Source organism: Phyllobates terribilis, unplaced genomic scaffold, assembly GCF_046119375.1.
Source record: "Phyllobates terribilis strain yellow unplaced genomic scaffold, ASM4611937v1 Scaffold_2__4_contigs__length_985480577, whole genome shotgun sequence".
In the NCBI taxonomy this organism is placed as follows: Eukaryota; Metazoa; Chordata; class Amphibia; order Anura; family Dendrobatidae; genus Phyllobates; species Phyllobates terribilis.
In genome coordinates, this window is record NW_027362762.1 from 856,281,322 (window position 1) to 856,299,534 (window position 18,213).

General features: G+C 46.3%; 1 protein-coding gene across 1 annotated transcript in view; it reads right to left on the reverse strand.

Moving 5' to 3' along the window:
• LOC141253024 (PIH1 domain-containing protein 1-like) overlaps positions 1–17,923 on the reverse strand; it is a 31,345-nt gene extending 13,422 nt beyond the window's left edge. The window contains exons 1-6 of the mRNA XM_073670783.1: positions 17,783–17,923; positions 16,441–16,572; positions 16,164–16,230; positions 15,752–15,937; positions 15,352–15,413; positions 15,189–15,270 (exon numbers count right to left, since the gene is read on the reverse strand). Of these exons, the coding sequence (XP_073526884.1) occupies positions 15,189–15,270; positions 15,352–15,413; positions 15,752–15,937; positions 16,164–16,230; positions 16,441–16,521 (478 nt within the window). The 5' untranslated portion in view covers positions 16,522–16,572; positions 17,783–17,923. The remainder of the gene's footprint in view (positions 1–15,188; positions 15,271–15,351; positions 15,414–15,751; positions 15,938–16,163; positions 16,231–16,440; positions 16,573–17,782) is intronic.
• Positions 17,924–18,213: the final 290 nt, after the last annotated feature.

An 18,213-nucleotide genomic window follows, 5' to 3' on the forward strand; every position in this document is an offset into this window, starting at 1 on the left:
TGATCATCGCACAATGTTGATTGTAGTCATGCCTTGACCTAAACACTCCACAATTTGTTGCTTCTCAGCAGCCGACACATCCTTTTTCTTTCCCATTTTGGCAGAAAATGTAGGCTGCTGAATAATGTGAGAGAGCCTTCTTAAGTAGTCTTGCCTTTCATTGGACACACCTGACAAACTAATTAGCACTGGTGTCTGCAATTGCTTACAGTGATATAAAGAGCCCTGACACACATCACCATCAATGAGTTTAACTGACAAACAAACAAATTCTTCCCTTATCACTCCTAAACACTTTTTGCATAATAATTTGGAACACAGTGTACATGTGCTTTTCCACAAAACACCAGTGGTTCACGTAGTGAATCTTACAGTTCTAACTTGCCAACCGTGGTCTGTATGGAGTTGTTCAATAAAGGGCCCAAAATTAAGATAACATAGATGGGAGAGGTCTCTATGAATAGGAATTCCTAAGTATTTGATACCCTGTGAGGGCCAGGCAAAGGGAAAGTTGGACTGGATGGAATCCTATATGGATTTGGGGAGGGAGACATCGAGGGCCTCAGACTTCGCTGCATTGATTTTAAAATTTGACCATGTAACAAAGTGATCTATTTCAGCCATAACAGCATGGATGGATATATGTGATTGAGTGATATATACTAGGACATCATCAGCAAATAGAGAGCACTTGTACTCGGTGCCTCCCACCTCAATCCACCTAATATTGGGGTTATGGCGAATTGATGAGAGCAGGTGCTCCGTCACTAGGATGTATAAGAGAGGGGACAGAGAACATCCCTGCCTTGTCCCATTGGTGATTGTGAAAGGTGATGAAAATGTTCTGACGCGCCCCCTGGGCCTTGGGACACCCGGAGCCGGACCCTTTTTGGTGGATGCTGGTGGTTGTAGTCTCCGTGGCGGCAACCCGGTTCCGTGGCTCAGGGCGGTCAAACCAGTGGCGGAACTATTTATGTGGTTTTGATGTTTAAATGTCCGACTACGCCACCCGTGGATTGCGGTCAGAGTGAACCGCCGCTCCAGGGCAGACCGCTGAGGCTGGTGTTGTGGGTGCAGCAGAGCGTAGCATAACTCCCCACGGGAGGAGTATAGCCTCAGGGCAGTGTATGCGGAGGATGGGGGTGATGGTGCAGGGCAGCAGCAGTAATGACACGGAGTCAGTGATGCAGTCCAGGGCCTTTACTCATAGTTCTTATTATCCAGACCACGTCTGCAGGTAACGGCTGCCCACGTCGTACTGTGCTCACCAGGTGAGGGGCTCAGACAACTCCCAGATAACTTTGGAGCGCTTCACAGGACCCCCTTTGTGTGTCCTTTGTCTGGCCTTTCTTACCAACCCTTCTGTCCGGCTGCCTCGGGCCTCCTCTTGGTAAACTTGGCGCCAGTTTCCCTGACCCTATGTGGTGCCTTCCTAGCGGGTGTAGCGAGGGGCTGCGCCACATAAAATGTCACAGCCTCCTGTTTCTAGCTGAGGGTCGTTTCCTGCCTCCACTAGTTTCGGGGACCGGTCTCCCCCTTTGGCCTGACCCCTCCACGCAGGTGGATTCTGGCGTGCGGTGGCGACTCGCCCGTCCGCACCCCTGAGATCCCTTCGTTCCTCGTTCCTGGAGCCTTCTCCGCTCCTCTTCCTTCCTTCTCCCTCTTCCAGGCCTGGGCCTCTGTTACTAGGCCCGCCTCCGGAGCAGAGCTCATGCAGAGCCCCTGCTCCCTGCCACTTCTGCTCAGACTTCTCTGCACTGAACTAAGATGGTGCCCACCTTTTATACTCCCTTCTCAATGCACCCAGGAACTGCTTCCTCCCTGCTCCTGCACTACAGGGTTCCCCTTCCTCAGTGTTCCCTCCCTCCACTCCAGCCAGGGACAGGGACTGTCGTGCCCATCTCAGGGGCATATTGGTCGCCCTGCCCCACGGCAATGTGGTGTAATGCATGCAGGTGTCGGGTCCTGATCCACACTACATCCTTACCTGAGAGTGAGATATCACACCTCTGGGTGAGGTGCAATACCTCTGTAGCAACCGAGCCCTCAGGGTGCTACAGTTCCATTTATCTTCAGCCTAGGTGACGTATTGCGATACAGGGCCGTGATTTTGGCTATAAAAGGGTCCCCTAGACCCCTACCCCAAGCTTTTTAAGAGAATCATATATGGCGTGCCAGGAGACTCTATGGAATGCTTTCTCAGCATCCAACGAGACTATCTAATTACAAATTTTTAACTGCATCTAGCCCAGGAAATACTTTGTGCCTAGTAGCAGGGTCTGCTAGTCAGCGGATTATCCCGGCTGTTAAGCAAGCTACACCACCTGTAGTTTGGACACTTCATTTTTTCAAAGGAAATGCTTCGGGACCACGGGATACTCAGTGAAGAGCATCAGGAGGCACCCCAAGGCATAGGGGCTGGGACTGGCAGTAGGATGCCTTGCGGTGGACAGCCGAGCTCGATCCTTATAAAAGCTTTTTAACTGCAGCAGCTTTAGTGGACGCTACTGGAGCTGGAATTACGCGGCTGCTGGCATGAGACTTGCCCTCCAATAGATCCTTGTAAATGGATTTAAAGTGTATTCATTCAAATTAGAGAGACAATTTAAATTAAAAAGCTTAGAGCTGCCTCCACCACAGGGGGGCTCGCTCGACCCACCAGCGGACAGGCACCAGTATTGGGAGAGGGGGGCTGGCCGTCAGGGTCCACCGCGGCTCTGGCACAAACCCGGCGACACAGAGATGGCACGGGCAGGAACGGACTGGCCGTGTCGGCTTCTCACTTTTTGGATTTTAGAAGGCCATGACATGCCTATATCTGTGTCTCCCCCTCCTTTTACTCCTCCACCTCTTTTCTTTTCGCATGACTATATGTACTTGTCACTTTTCCATGTGTTAGTTATGTCTTCTGAGTAGTTTGTCAGCTTCTGGACACCTTTGAAGGTGTTTTCTATGTGTTTCTATGTGTTTTTGTTTGCCTGCCATTGGTTTTAACGGTGTTCGAAGGTGTTCGACGAACAGTTCGACGAACAGTTCGGCGAACACACGGGTGTTCGACGAACCGAACCGAACTCGAACACTACGGGGGTGGCTCAACACTAATCATAAGACCTCTATGGAGGGTAATTATCATCTCCTTCATAAATATACATTTATATGTATAAATACATATGTGGTCAATGCATAGTACTGGCACATGACTTATCACTTTCCAGGACCTTACAAAGCACCAGGAACATTCATAACAAGCGGAGGTGAGGCGATTCTGGCAACTTAATAGGAAAGGATTCTTAACTGTTAGACCAGTCAGACTGTGGAATGCCAACCACAAGATATAGTAATGGCAGATAGTATAACAGCATTTATAGAAGGGCTGGATACTTTTTTAACAAAACATGACATTGTGGGTTATAAATAATCTAGTAATAGAAAATGTATAACTTTGGAGACAGACCTAGGACATTAAAGTTCAAACTTTTTCAACCTATGTAACTATGCAAGTATGTAGAATGTACATTAGGAAAATGCTTGAAATGCAATTCCCTATAATATTATTTTACAAGTAATTTCCTCTTAATTTTCTGCTTTGTAAAGCGCTAGTTATAAGCCCAATCTATGGATCTAAAAAGTGCAAAACACTGCTGAAACACTTGTACTTATGTTCTATAATCTTTATTTCTTATGGTGCTTAAGGGAAGCCGTAATGATAAGACTCCTGCTTGGTATCAAGTACAGTTTTTTGCCTCCATAATGAAAGTGAATTACCAATGATGAAAGGGTTAATACTTGAACCCTGCATCAGTAATAGCCCTTGTAGTAACCATGACAACTATTGTGAGGGCATAAACAAGTGTCATAAAGAAAATTCCATAAAAGAATGCCGCGCTGCCACGATCAGCGCCATTACTGATGATGCGCCTGAGGACCTTGAGCTTGACCACCCCACGTAATGTGCCAACATTGGTGTCATTTGGAGGTTCTAGCAGGGAAAGGGGTTGTCTTCTTAGACACCCCGGGGGCATGGGAAGGTAACAGAGGGGGGGTCCCCAAAACAGGATCCCCTTCTGTTACTATGTACAAAGAGCTGCTCTTCTTTGGGAGTTCATGGATGGATCCTTGACTTTAATAGGTGATAAATTGGGAGGGGGGGATACTCATCCTATTAGGGGTTATCCATAATGAGCAACCCCTGTAACCAAGTACCCAACTTCTTACGAGATTGAGCTGGATCTGTAAGGGAGAAGTGGTAGATCCACCTGGGAAATCAGATCAACTAAATTCGTTCCAGCAATAAATGTGGTGACAGATATCGCAGCCAGATCTCTCCCACATCCAGTTTATCACATTAATAGTCTATATTTGTTATGTCGTTCTCTGTAAATATGTACAAATTCTAAAACTCCGTCATATATCGGCACTAACTCTCTAAGCCCAAGGGAAGGGCAGCCCTTCAGCCATGGTTCCCTAGAGGTTTCCTCCACAGGGGGTTTTCCTCTCCTGAGCGCTGGAGGGTGACTCTTCGTGAGTCGAGGGTTGTGCCATTTTCGGTGTCATGTAAATTTAAATAAAGTTGAGAACGTTTGACACCTAATTGCAATGCTTTGTGTATTTATTTTGTATGTGTCTGATTCATTTTGTTTGGGAGTCGGGGTCCATCACACTTCACTGAGTCATACGTCTGGACATCTACCGCCAGCAGTTCTGCCCCAGGGGTTGCCCCTGCTCTGGGGAGTTTGATGGAGCAGAGAAGACAAGAATTACAGCACTCATCCTCAGATTAAGGACTTCTATTACAGTACTACAAGCAGCTTCCTCGCCTCATTCACACAGTGAGTATTTTGGGCACTAATTTACATCAGTATTTGTAAGTTTAAAACCAGAGGGGAACAAACACAGTGAAAAATAGTAACTGAAACACTTTCACCTCTTCTGTTTTGGATCCACTCCTGGCGTCTGCTAACAAATACTGATGCAAAATATTGCCATAGAAGTGCCCTAAATTCTTACTGTAGCAAAAGATAAGAAAGACAGGGCACATAGGGCTTTATCCATATAAAAGTAAATACCAGGTCCCACAATCAGTCTGACTCACCTTCTGAGGTTGTGTGAGTCACAACCAACTGTGAAGCACCTGTCAGATGGCCGCTGCAGGAGACCCCGCTGATCAATAAACAAATGAGAGGAGATAAGAAGCCGGGCTGATCCTGTTAGAACTCTCCTGTTAGGTTTTTTCTATTATGCTGGTCACATGACCGTTTTTGCCTATTTAATCCTGCTCCGCCTTTCTGGCCTTGCTGGACTTCATTGTAATTTCTACTCTTAAGCTAGCCAGGTGCTTTGTTACCTTTCTCAGTCAGTTTAGCTAGGTCTTTTGACCTCTATGTTCTATGTTGTTTGTTTGTCTTTTTACAGCTACAATTTCTGCTAGGAGGTGTCCATCTTTCTCCCAGTCCTTAGTTCTTGTAGGGATCCCTCCCTCACATCTAAAGGTCTTCGTTCAGACTAGCTGAGGACTTTAGCGGGTGTGATCGCAGGATCAGGTTCCCCGTTACATCATAGGGATCTAGCTTAGTTCTATTGTAGGGACAGATCTCCTGTCTTTCCTTAGTGCTTGTAGCAGATCATAACAGTAAGTCCAGCCTAAAAAAATTTTCTCTAAGGAAAGACCTCCAGTTTCCATCATGGTGTCGGTTCAGGATTTGGCTCAACGCCTGCAGGGACTCTCTCTGGAGGTGGCCGAGCTCCAACAACACGTGAGTAGCTGTTCTGGAGCGCATTTTGTGGAGCAAAAGGTACGATTGCCTGATTTATTTTTTGGTGAACAACAAGATTTTTTTTCCTTTAAAAATGCTTGTTTATTGTATTTTCGTTTGAGACCCAGATCCTCTGGTGATGAATCACAGCGCATAGGGTTCATAATGTCACTTTTGCGCAAAGAACCTCAGGGATGGGCCTTTTCTCTCCAACCTAGTGATCCGTGCTTTAGATCAGTGGATAGTTTTTTTTCTGCTTTGGGGTTGTTGTATGATGATCCTGATCGTGTCTCATCAGCTGAGACGGAATTGAGACATTTGAGGCAGGGATCAGGTAATGTGGAAAATTATTGTACTCACTTCCGTCGGTGGTCTGCTCAGGTGGGGTGGAACGATTCAGCTCTGAAAAGTTTGTTTCTTGCTGGGCTAGGTGAAAGGGTTAAGGATCTGCTGATTGCTTATCCTACACCTGGAAACTTGCAGGAGGCAATGCAATTAGCTATACGGGTGGACAGGAGACAGCGTGCAAGGGTTAATGAGAGTAAATCCTCTGCCATGTCAGCTCCGAGTCTTGAGAGGGTCTGTACCGACACTGGAGAGCCGATGGAGATTGGGGCGATGTCACCCCGCTCTCAGGAAAAAGACCGCAGGTTTTCTGAAGGTTTGTGCTTTTATTGCGGCAAATCTGACCATTTCATTAAGAACTGTGTGCTTCGTATGAACAAAGAAAAAAAAAAAAAAGGTCAGTTACGCCCATATAGCCTGTTTAATCACTAAGGGTGTATTTCTTTCTGCTACTACCGCAGCTCAGGAAGAATTAATTGAATTTCGGGTATTTGTGGATTGTGGTTCAACTCTGAATGTGATTGATGGGGGATTCTTGGAAAACCTTAATTTAAAACCCAAACCTTTGTCATACCCTATTGCCGTGGTTTCTGTCGATGGCTCTCCCTTGAAATGTGTTACTCACAAGGTTTATGAATTTCCCCTCACTATTAATGGTATTCACCAAGAAAATTTGGATTTGGTGGTATTAAATAATTTGCCTTCTCCAGTAGTTTTGGGGTTGCCCTGGTTAAAATTGCACAATCCTGTACTGGATTGGTCTACCAATGAAATTAAGTCCTGGAGCCCTAAGTGTTATGACAAGTGTTGTAACGGGCGCATTGCTGCTGTGGATAAAGGGGAATTACCTGTACCTATTCAGGATTTTTGGAAAGTTTTTTCTGAGGAGGAGTCGCAAATTTTGCCTCCCCATAGAGACTACGATTGTACCATTGAATTTGTCCCTGGAGCGACTCTTCCTAAAAGTCGTTTATTTAATCTGACTATTCCTGAGAGAAAGGCTTTGGAGGAATACATACAGACGAGCTTGGCCGCCGGTCATATCAGACCCTCTAAGTCACCTGTGGCTGTTGGATTTTTTTTTGTTAAAAAAAAGGACGGCGGTTTACGTCCTTGTTTGGACTTTCGCGAGATTAATAAAATTACTGTACGCAATCCCTACCCACTGCCATTGATTCCTGATTTGTTTAACCAGTTAGTGGGGGCCAAGTGGTTCTCTAAAATTGATCTCCGGGGGGCATACAATTTGTTGCGCATGAAGGAGGGTGATGAATGGAAGACTGCTTTTAACACTCCTGTGGGTCATTTTGAGAATTTGGTTATGCTTTTTGGTCTTACCAATGCACCAGCATTTTTTCAGAATCTTATTAATGACATCCTTAGACCTTTGATCGGCAGAAATGTGGTTGTGTATTTGGATGACATTTTGATTTATTCGCCTGACCTGGAGTCTCATTGGCGGAGCATACGTGAGGTATTGCAGTAATTGATTGACAATTTGCTTTTTGCTAAGCTGGAGAAATGTGAGTTCGCTGTACAGAGAATTCGTTTTTTGGGCTACATTATCTCCAGCGAGGGTTTTGAGAAGGACCCGGTGAAAGTTCAAGCTGTGCAGGAATGGCCTAGGCCTATTGGTTTGAAATCGATACAGAGGTTTTTGGGTTTCGCCAATTATTACAGAAAATTCATTAAAAATGTTTCTATTATTGTTAAACCACTGACCGATCTCACCAGGAAAGGTTCTAATACGGTTCAGTGGACTACTGAGGCAATTGAAGCTTTTGTGTTTCTAAAGGAGAGGTTCAGCTCTGCCCCCATCCTTATGCAGCCTGATGTGACTAAGCAGTTTTTGGTTGAGGTTGATGCTTCTTCTGTGGGGGTCGGTGCGATGTTGTCTCAGGAAAACAAGGATGGAGTACATCCCTGTGCTTTTTTTTCAAAAAAATTTTCTGAGACTGAACTTAATTACGATATTGATAATCGGGAATTGCTGGCTATTAAACTCGCATTTGAACACTGGCGTCATCTCTTGGAAGGTGCTGATTTTCCCATTCAGGTTTTCACTGATCATAAAAATCTGATCTATCTTGATGCTGCCAAGCGCTTGAATGCCCGTCAGGCTAGGTGGGCACTTTTTTTTTTGCGGTTTCATTTTTCCGTTACTTACATCCCGGGTACCAAGAATGTTAAAGCGGATGCTTTGTCTCGCAGCTTTTCTCCCATGGTCGGTGCTGAGGAGGAGGAGGAGGAGAGCATTTTACAAGAAGGTGTTGTGATTGCTGCATTGGACTCCGTTTTGGAAGATGAGATTCTTAAAGCACAGGAGAATGCCCCATCTAACACTGTTTTCACTGTTTTCAGAACATTAACAATAAGAACATGGAAGAGTCCAGGAGCCATTTGGTGAGCTGCATATCCTGCTACATGTTCACAGACTTGCCAGTGGAAAAGCCAAACTTCACATGCCAGAAATGCAAGCTTGTGTCCCTGCTGAAGGAAAAGTTGCGAAATCTAGAAGAGAGGTTAACTACCTTGAAAATCATTAAGGAAGGTGAAGAGTTCTTAGACAGAGCAGAATTATCTCTTCATGATTCAGAAAGAGAAGAAATTCGAACTGCACCTGACGAAACAGAGGAATGGAAGCATGTGACCCACAGAAGCAGGAGGATCGAGAGGCAGTCAGCACCCATACTGCTCAGGAACCAGTACCAGGCTCTCACGCAGGAGAACCATGAAGAAATACAGCAAAATAAGACTTTGCCAGCAATGAATAACCTTGTAAGCCCTCAGAATCCTCCTGGATGGAGAAAGAAGAATGTTGTGAAGAAAAAACGGACAGTGGTGGTCATGGGGGATTCCCTGTTAAGAGGAACAGAGGCCGCTATCTGCAGACCAGACATAACCTCAAGAGAAATGTGCTGTCTTCCAGGAGCAAAAATTAAAGATGTGTCTGACAGGATATCAAGACTCTTCAGACCTACAGATCACTACCCATTCCTGCTAATACATGTGGGAACAAATGACACCGCAGGAAAGGACCTGGAAACCATCTGCAGTGACTTTGAAGACTTAGGCAAGAAAGTGAAAGAATTGGGAGCGCAGGTGGTCTTCTCATCCATCCTCCCAGTGGATGGCCATGGAACAATGAGGTGGAATAAGATTCTACAGGTGAACAACTGGCTACGTCGATGGTGCCGTCAACAAGGATTTGGATTTCTGGATCACGGAATGAATTACCTATACGATGGACTACTTGCTAGAGATGGGGTGCACCTTACGAAGACTGGAAAACATGTATTTGGAAGCCGCCTTGCTACACTCATCAGAAGAGCTTTAAACTAGAACAATGTGGGAAGGGAAGCAAAAGGCCAGAAAAAGCCATACAGCTGACAAATACTATTGAGATCTCTGCTACTGGAAGTGGAAAAGAAGAACAAAGACAAAAAAATCTAAATAATAAAAATATGGGAGGAAGAGAAACCAATCACAAACTAAAATGTTTTTATACAAATGCACAAAGCATGGGCAACAAACAAGGAGAATTGGAACTACTAATGCAGGAAAAGGAATACGATGTCATTGGAATCACTGAAACTTGGTGGGACGATACACATGATTGGAATAAAAGGCTAAAAGGATACAACTTATTTGCAAGAAACAGACTTGATAAACGAGGAGGAGGTGTTGCATTGTATGTTAGAAAAGCGTATATCTGCACAGAGATTGAAGCTTCAGAGACTGGGAGTTCTGTGGAAACTGTTTGGGTAAGAATACAAGGAGAGAACAACGGAAAGGACACCATTGTAGGCATTTACTACAGGCCACCTGGGCAAGCTGAAGATATGGATGAACTCTTTATGTATCAAATGACCAAGTTCTCCAAAAAATATGACGTAGTGGTCATGGGAGATTTCAACTATCCAGACATTTGTTGGGAATCTCTCTCAAGTAAAACTAACAGGTCAAGCAAATTCTTATCCTCTCTTGCTGACAACTTTATCTTCCAAAAGGTAGGGGAGAAAACAAGGGGATCTGCTACTTTGGATCTAATCCTTATAAACAGGGAGGAAATGGTTGAGGAGGTAAAGGTGGCTGGGACCCTAGGAGGCAGCGATCATGCTATTATAGAATTTTGGATAACTAGAGGAGGAAGACATGTGAAGACTCAAACTTCAAGGTTAGATTTTAGAAAGGCAGATTTTAAGAGACTCAGAAAGAGAATAGGAGGGATCCAATGGCTGGATGTCCTTAAGGACAAAAATGTCCAGGAAGGATAGGAAATTTTTAAAAATGAGATTCTCAAAGCACAATCGTTAACAATCCCGAAAAGTAGGAAGAATGGGAAGCATTTAAGGAAACCAGGATGGATGAACACAGAACTTAAACACATGCTAAAAAGAAAGAAAGAAATGTTTATTAAATGGAAAGAGGGAGGCATATCTAAAGAAGATTATAATGCAGTCTGCAGATCCTGTAGGGCACGTATCAGGTTAGCTAAAGCTGACAATGAATTAAGGCTTGCAAGAGATGTCAAAAGCAATAAAAAAGGATTTTGGGGGTATGTCAAAAGTAAAAGAAAAGTCAAAGATGCTATAGGATTTTTACAGGATGAAAATGGAGAAATGGTAAGAGAGGATGTTGAGAAGGCCGAACTTTTTAATTCCTATTTTGCATCTGTTTTCTCTCAGAAAGAAAATGTAACATCAACTGATCTTCACTGTCCTTTTAAAGGAATAGAGGAATCCAAGTTATCTGTAAACAGAAAGATTGTGAGGGAATATTTAGCTAACATAAATGAGTTCAAGTCTCCAGGTCCAGATGAATTACACCCCAGAGTACTGAAGGAGATCGTAGAAGAAATTTTAGAACCACTCTCCATAATCTTTGAAAATTCTTGGAGAACAGGAGAAGTCCCAGAAGACTGGAGAAGAGCAAATGTTGTTCCTATCTTCAAAAAGGGGAAGAAGGTGGACCCAGGGAACTATAGGCCAGTGAGTCTGACTTCTATACCAGGAAAGATCTTTGAACAAATTATTAAACAACATGTATGTAAGTACATGGATAAGAATGAAGTGATTAACCAGAGTCAGCATGGGTTTGTAACTAACAAGTCATGTCAGACTAACTTAATTTCCTTCTATGACAGAATCACTGACTGGGTGGATCAGGGAAATGCTGTAGATATAGTATATCTTGACTTCAGCAAAGCATTTGACAAAGTATCTCACACCATCCTTATTGAAAAAATGACCAAGTATGCAATGGACCAGGCAACTGTTAGGTGGATTCATAACTGGCTTAGTGATCGGACTCAAAGGGTGGTTGTAAATGGCTTCACATCCAGCTGGATGAATGTCTCAAGTGGGGTACCACAGGGCTCCGTCCTGGGACCTGTATTGTTCAATATCTTTATCAATGATTTAGATGAAGGAATTGAGGGTAAACTGATTAAATTTGCTGATGACACAAAGCTAGGAGGGATAGCTAATACTAGAGAAGAGAGAGAGAGGATTCAAAAAGACCTAAATAAACTGGAGCAGTGGGCATCAACCAACAGAATGGTTTTTAACAGGGAAAAATGCAAAGTACTACATCTGGGCAATAAAAATGAAAAAAGCATATACAGAATGGGAGGAATAGAGCTAAGCAACAGTACATGTGAAAAAGACTTAGGTATACTAATAGATCATAGACTGAACATGAGTCAACAGTGTGATGCAGCAGCAAAAAAGGCAAATACGATTCTGGGATGTATTAACAGAAGCATACAGTCTAGATCACGTGAAGTCATTATCGGTCTTTACTCCTCTTTGGTCAGACCTCATCTGGAATACTGTGTACAGTTTTGGGCACCACATTTTAAAAAAGACATAGACAAACTGGAGCAAGTTCAGAGAAGAGCGACCAGAATGGTGACTGGTCTGCAAACCATGTCCTATGAGGAACGGTTGCAGGATTTGGGAATGTTTAGCTTGCAAAAAAGAAGACTGAGAGGAGACTTAATAGCTGTCTACAAATATGTCAAGGGCTGTCACATTGTAGAAGGATCATCTTTATTCTCATTTGCACAAGGAAAGACTAGAAGCAATGGGATGAAACTAAACGGGAGGAGACACAGATTAGATATTAGAAAAAACTTTTTGACAGTTAGGGTGATTAATGAGTGGAACAGGCTGCCACGAGAGGTGGTGAGTTCCCCTTCAATGGACGTCTTCAAACAGAGGCTGGACAGACATCTGTCTGAGATGATCTAGTGAATCCTGCTTTGAGCAGGGGGTTGGACCAGATGACCCAGGAGGTCCCTTCCAACTCTACCATTCTATGATTCTATGATTCTATGACTCCCCATGGGAGGTTGTTTATGCCTAGGACCTTTAGGAGAGATTTGTTTGTTGAGTGTCATGAGTCTCGGTTGGCAGGTCATCCTGGAATTTCTGAGACCAAGAGACTTGTGGGTCGCAGTTTTTGGTGGCCTGGATGGCAGAAGGAGGTCATTAAGTGGGTGCGTCAATGTACTGTGTGTGCTAGATCTAAGTCTTCACATACTCCTGCTGCGGGGTTGCTTTGCCCTCTGGAGGTTCCTAGTGCACCTTGGACACATCTGGCTATGGACTTTATTACTGACCCTCCCCCCTCTGAGGGTTTCACGGTCATCTGGGTGGTCGTGGACCGTTTTAGCAAGATGTGTCACTTGGTTCCCTTCATCAAACTGCCCTGCGCTAAGACACTCGCTAAGGCCTTTGTCAAGGAGATTGTCAGACTCCATGGTGTTCCTACTGACATTGTTTCTGATAGGGGACCTCAGTTCGTGGCTCGTTTTTGGCGTGCCTTTTGTGACAGGTTGGGAGTTCATTTGTCATTTTCATCTGGATATCATCCTGAGTCTAATGGCCAGACAGAAAGGAAGAACCAGGATGTTGAGCAGTTCTTGCGTTGTTTTGTGGCAGACAATCAAGAGGGGTGGTCTGAGTTTCTGCCGCTTGCTGAATTTGCTCTTAACAACCATACATCCTCTTCTGCTGGGTGTTCGCCTTTTTTTTGTTGTTCTGGGAGACATCCGTCTTTTGGGTCATTCTCCAAATTGGTATCGGCTGTGCCTGAGGAGGAGAGTTTTTCCGGTGATTTGGAAAGAGTTTGGACGGATGTGCGTGGTAATCTTCAAGAGGCTACCAAAAAATCTAAGAGTTACTTTGACAGGAAACGTCAAGAGGTTTTTTTTACTGTTGGTGACATGGTTTGGTTGTCCTCTAAGAATCTGCGGTTGAGGATTCCTTCTAAAAAATTGGGTCCCAAGTTTGTAGGGCCCTTTAAGGTGCTTCAGGTAGTTAACCAATCTGCTGTTAGGTTGGAGGTTCCTACCCCCTGGAAGATTAATCCGGTGTTTCATGTTTCTCTATTGAAAAAAGCTTATGTATCAGATAGAGACGCCACTGCCACTGTTCCTCCGGTGGTGGAGGACGGGGAATATGAAATTTCCCGCATCCTTAATTCTAGACGGTATAGAGGGAGTTTGCAGTATCTCGTCGCTTGGAAGGGTTTCGGTCCCGAGGATAACTCATTGGGTGAGGGCAGATGATGTTTCTGCTTCCAGACTTGTCAGAGCATTTCACAAGAGGTTTCCTGATAAGCCTGGGCCTAGGGGATCCGGAGGATCCTCATAGAAGAGGGGGTACTGTTAGAACTCTCCTGTTAGTTTTTTTCTATTATGCTGGTCACATGACCGTTTTTGCCTATTTAATCCTGCTCCGCCCTTCTGGCCTTGCTGGACTTCATTGTAATTTCTACTCTTAAGCTAGCCAGGTGCTTTGTTACCTTTCTCAGTCAGTTTAGCTAGGTCTTTTGACCTCTATGTTCTATGCTGTTTGTTTGTCTTTTTACTGCTACAATTTCTGCTAGGAGGTGTCCATCTTTCTCCCAGTCCCTAGTTCTTGTAGGGATCCCTCCCTCACATCTATAGGTCTTCGTTCAGACTAGCTGAGGACTTTAGCGGGTGTGATCGCAGGATCAGGTTCCCCGTTACATCGTAGGGATCTAGCTTAGTTCTATTGTAGGGACAGATCTCCTGTCTTTCCTTAGTGCTTGTAGCAGATCATAACAGATCCTAAGCGCTGGTCCAGAGACACACAAGGATTAATGATGAACCAAAACTTTCTTTATTCCATGGCCTACGCGTTTCGTGGCTACACGAGCCCTGAGGAAGTGGCAGTGTAGCCACGAAACGCGTAGGCCATGGAATAAAGTAAGTTTTGGTTCATCATTAATCCTTGTGTGTCTCAGGACCAGCGCGGAGGATCAGCCCGGCTTCTTATCTCCTCTCATTTCTAAATTCTTATTGACTGATTTGACTGTGAGTTGCAGTCAAGCAACAGAGGTTGCAAGCGTTAAAGGAGTTTTCTGGTATCAAAAACCCCTGTCCCCCTTGCCATTTTTCTCTATCCTGAACCTGTGCTGCCTGCCCCAATCTCAGACTGTCTGACCTAGTCCTTATCTTCGCTCTCCTGTGTCTGGTACCCTGGTACCTCCGGAATGCTGCTGCAGTCCCGGGGACTGCCCTGAAGTGGTACCTGGTGTCTACCGGCAGCCCAGTCTATCCTTACCACCAGAGGTTCTAGTGGAGACCCAGTAGACACCTAGTCACAACCCTCCCATGGGGCAGTGGGTCCATATCCACCAGCGTTACACCCACATAGCAAATGTGGTACCAATATTCAAGAAGGGGATAACATCTGAGCCTGGAATTTATAGGCCGGTAAGTTTAACTTGTACTGTGGGCAACATCTTTGAGGGTTTTCTAAGAGATACTAACCTGGAGCACCTCAATAAGAATAACCTAAACATATGATTATGAGGGATCTGTCCTGCAAACTAATCTGAAAAGATTCTATGGGGAGGTAAGTTCTAGGTTGGACCAGGGAAACTTAGTGGATGTTGTCTATCTGGACTTTTCAAAGGCATTTGATACGGTGCCATACAACAGGTTGGTACATAAAACATTTCAATATATTATATGGTAAACTTGCTCCACGAAAGAACAAGTCCTTGTGTGGTCGATGGAAAAATCAAGGAAAATATCAGTGATGCGGTCGTTACCTCTTGACAGCTCCATTTCGTGCTTGTTCTCTAGTCCCTCCATGGCCACGGTGATAAAAAATTCCCTGAAAAGCTCATTATTCTAATAAAAAAAATACAAAGTAAGGAGCTGACACAAAGGAGAGCAGACAGCTTGTATGTTGGAATAAGCAATTGCAGTTACCTTAATTTTCTCAAAGAAGGTGCCATTAATCACTATGTCGTACGCCGTGCAGCCGCCTCCACCTGTAGGACAAAGTGCACCAGGACTTAGATACTTTGCGGTGCCAACTCACCCATTGACCTTAGTAGGGCTGCTATGAATAAGTGGTATAAGTTCTTAAAGGGGAATCCAAGTAGTGGACAATCCCTTTAAGTCCCAAATCTAAACCAAAAAAGTTCAAAAGTCAACAACAAGATGTCAAACTGAAGTGGACCTACCAAAACCTGTGGAGATGGCACCTTTGACCAATGAGGATTAGTAAGTTGTAATACTTGCTATTTTAACCCCTTTAAGGATATCTCTGTACTACCCCTTTAAAAAGAGACGCGCTGTATTAAAAAAAAAAAAAAAAAAAAAGTACTATTATCAACTTCAACGTGGGGCTCTCCAAGGCTCATGGGGATTCGATAGCCGGAGGGATCATCAGATTCCAGGATGCTGACTAACTCCTGCTCCGTCAAGTCCGGGGGCGCTGGGATCTGGTTCGACTTGCAGATGTTAATAAAGATTTTGGTATTTTTGGATGTGCGAGTTTTAATGCAGAAACCTAACACAGAAATAAAAACAAAAAGTGAACAAAAACACAATAAAATCGGCAAAAGCCATGCAGCATTTACATGTAATCAACTGCATAAGAAAAAACGATGTGACCCCCAACGTTGGTTGCATCATGTGACCGTTGCAGTCAATAAGACCCCACTGCCCCACTGTGGTATCTGTCACATAATATGCACAAAGTCATCTGGATAATAATCAGAGGACGCCCATCTCACCCGGCTGGGGTCTGATCTGTCTGCTTTCTGGTAAGTTCGGTATTCTGCTCTGTATCTCCTGTTTGGCCTGAAATGAGGCAACAAGTGAGAATCAGTGAGTAATATGAACAGGATGGTTCTGCAAACTGATTTTTCCTGCACCAAAATAGTACAACTGTGAGGGGTCTAAAGCCAACAATACACATTAGGTAAATGTTGGAGACTGCCGCGCCCCCGGCGACTGATGGAGGAGACATTCACCCGGTGATTGCTGGCCTCTCCAATTCATCTTTCGTACCTTCATCAGCATCTGTTCATACAGCGCTTCCTCCATGCTTGTGTTCATTTCTGCAGACAGCAGCGACTTGTCAGAAGACATTTTTTTCGGTCAAAGACAGAAGCTCAGGGATCTTGTTTTATAAGAGAAAACCTGAAAAATGAAAATATGTATTAATCTTCTCCACAGACGACAAGGGGAGAGTGCAGGAGCCTGACAGCCGACGACACGAGGGGGCGCGGGACCCTGACAGCTGACGACACGAGGGGGCGCGGGAGCCTGACAACCGACGACACGAGGGGGTGCGGGAGCCCGACCGTCGACGACACGAGGGGGTGCGGGAGCCGGAGAGCCGACGACACGAGGGGGTGCGGGAGCCGGAGAGCCGACGACACGAGGGGGTGCGGAAGCCGGAGAGCCGACGACACGAGGGGGTGCGGAAGCCGGAGAGCCGACGACACGAAGGGGTGCGGGAGCCGGAGAGCCGACGACACGAGGGGGTGCGGGAGCCGGAGAGCCGACGACACGAGGGGGTGCGGGAGCCGGAGAGCCGACGACACGAGGGGGTGCGGGAGCCGGAGAGCCGACGACACGAGGGGGTGCGGGAGCCGGAGAGCCGACGACACGAGGTGGTGCGGGAGCCGGAGAGCCGACGACACGAGGGGGTGCGGGAGCCGGAGAGCCGACGACACGAGGGGGTGAGGGAGCCGGAGAGCCGACGACACGAGGGGGTGCGGGAGCCGGAGAGCCGACGACACGAGGGGGTGCGGGAGCCGGAGAGCCGACGACACGAGGGGGTGCGGGAGCCGGAGAGCCGACGACACGAGGGGGTGCGGGAGCCGGAGAGCCGACGACACGAGGGGGTGCGGGAGCCGGAGAGCCGACGACACGAGGGGGTGCGGGAGCCGGAGAGCCGAAGACACGAGGGGGTGCGGGAGCCGGAGAGCCGAAGACACGAGGGGGTGCGGGAGCCGGAGAGCCGAAGACACGAGGGGGTGCGGGAGCCTGACAGCCCACGACAAGAGGGGGTGCGGGAGCCTGACAGCCCACGACAAGAGGGGGTGCGGGAACCTGACAGCCCACGACAAGAGGGGGTGTGGGAGCCTGACAGCCCACGACACGAGGGGGTGCGGGAGCCTGACAGCCCACGACACGAGGGGGTACGGGAGCCTGACAGCCGACGACACGAGGGGGTGCGGGAGCCTGACAGCCGACGACACGAGGGGGTGCGGGAGCCTGACAGTCCACGACATGAGGGGGTGCGGGAGGCTGACACTATTGGGAGTGGGATTCTGCACACCTACATCTAGCTACTTATTGTCCTGAATGTAGTAATCACCTTGGCACATTCCCATCTTCTTACCTGTAGCACAGACGCCAAACACCACTACTCTGACTGCAATCACCCAGCTACAGCGTCACCACGCCTCAGCAACAGGGGGAGCGTCTAGTTTGGAGTTGATTTCTTGAGGGGGAGGAGTAATTTCATGGAATCATGACGTCACCGGAAGGGGACGGGACCTTCTCAGTCCAGTTGAAATTAGCCGTGCAGCTGCAGCTGTGTGTACGTTGTGCATGGACGGGAGGACTGGTGATGAGGAGCTCCTGTAGTTGCTCCTGAGTTGTGCTGTGGAGAGGACTCCAGGACTCTGCTGCGGTTCCTGTACTGAGCTGTGTGCAACAACCTGTGCCCTGGCTATGGCTCTGCTGAGGAACTCGTGTTCAGCGTTCTGCTGTGAGGACTGATGCTGATCCGGAGTGGATTGAGGTGGGGAGAGCTGACCATGTGAATAA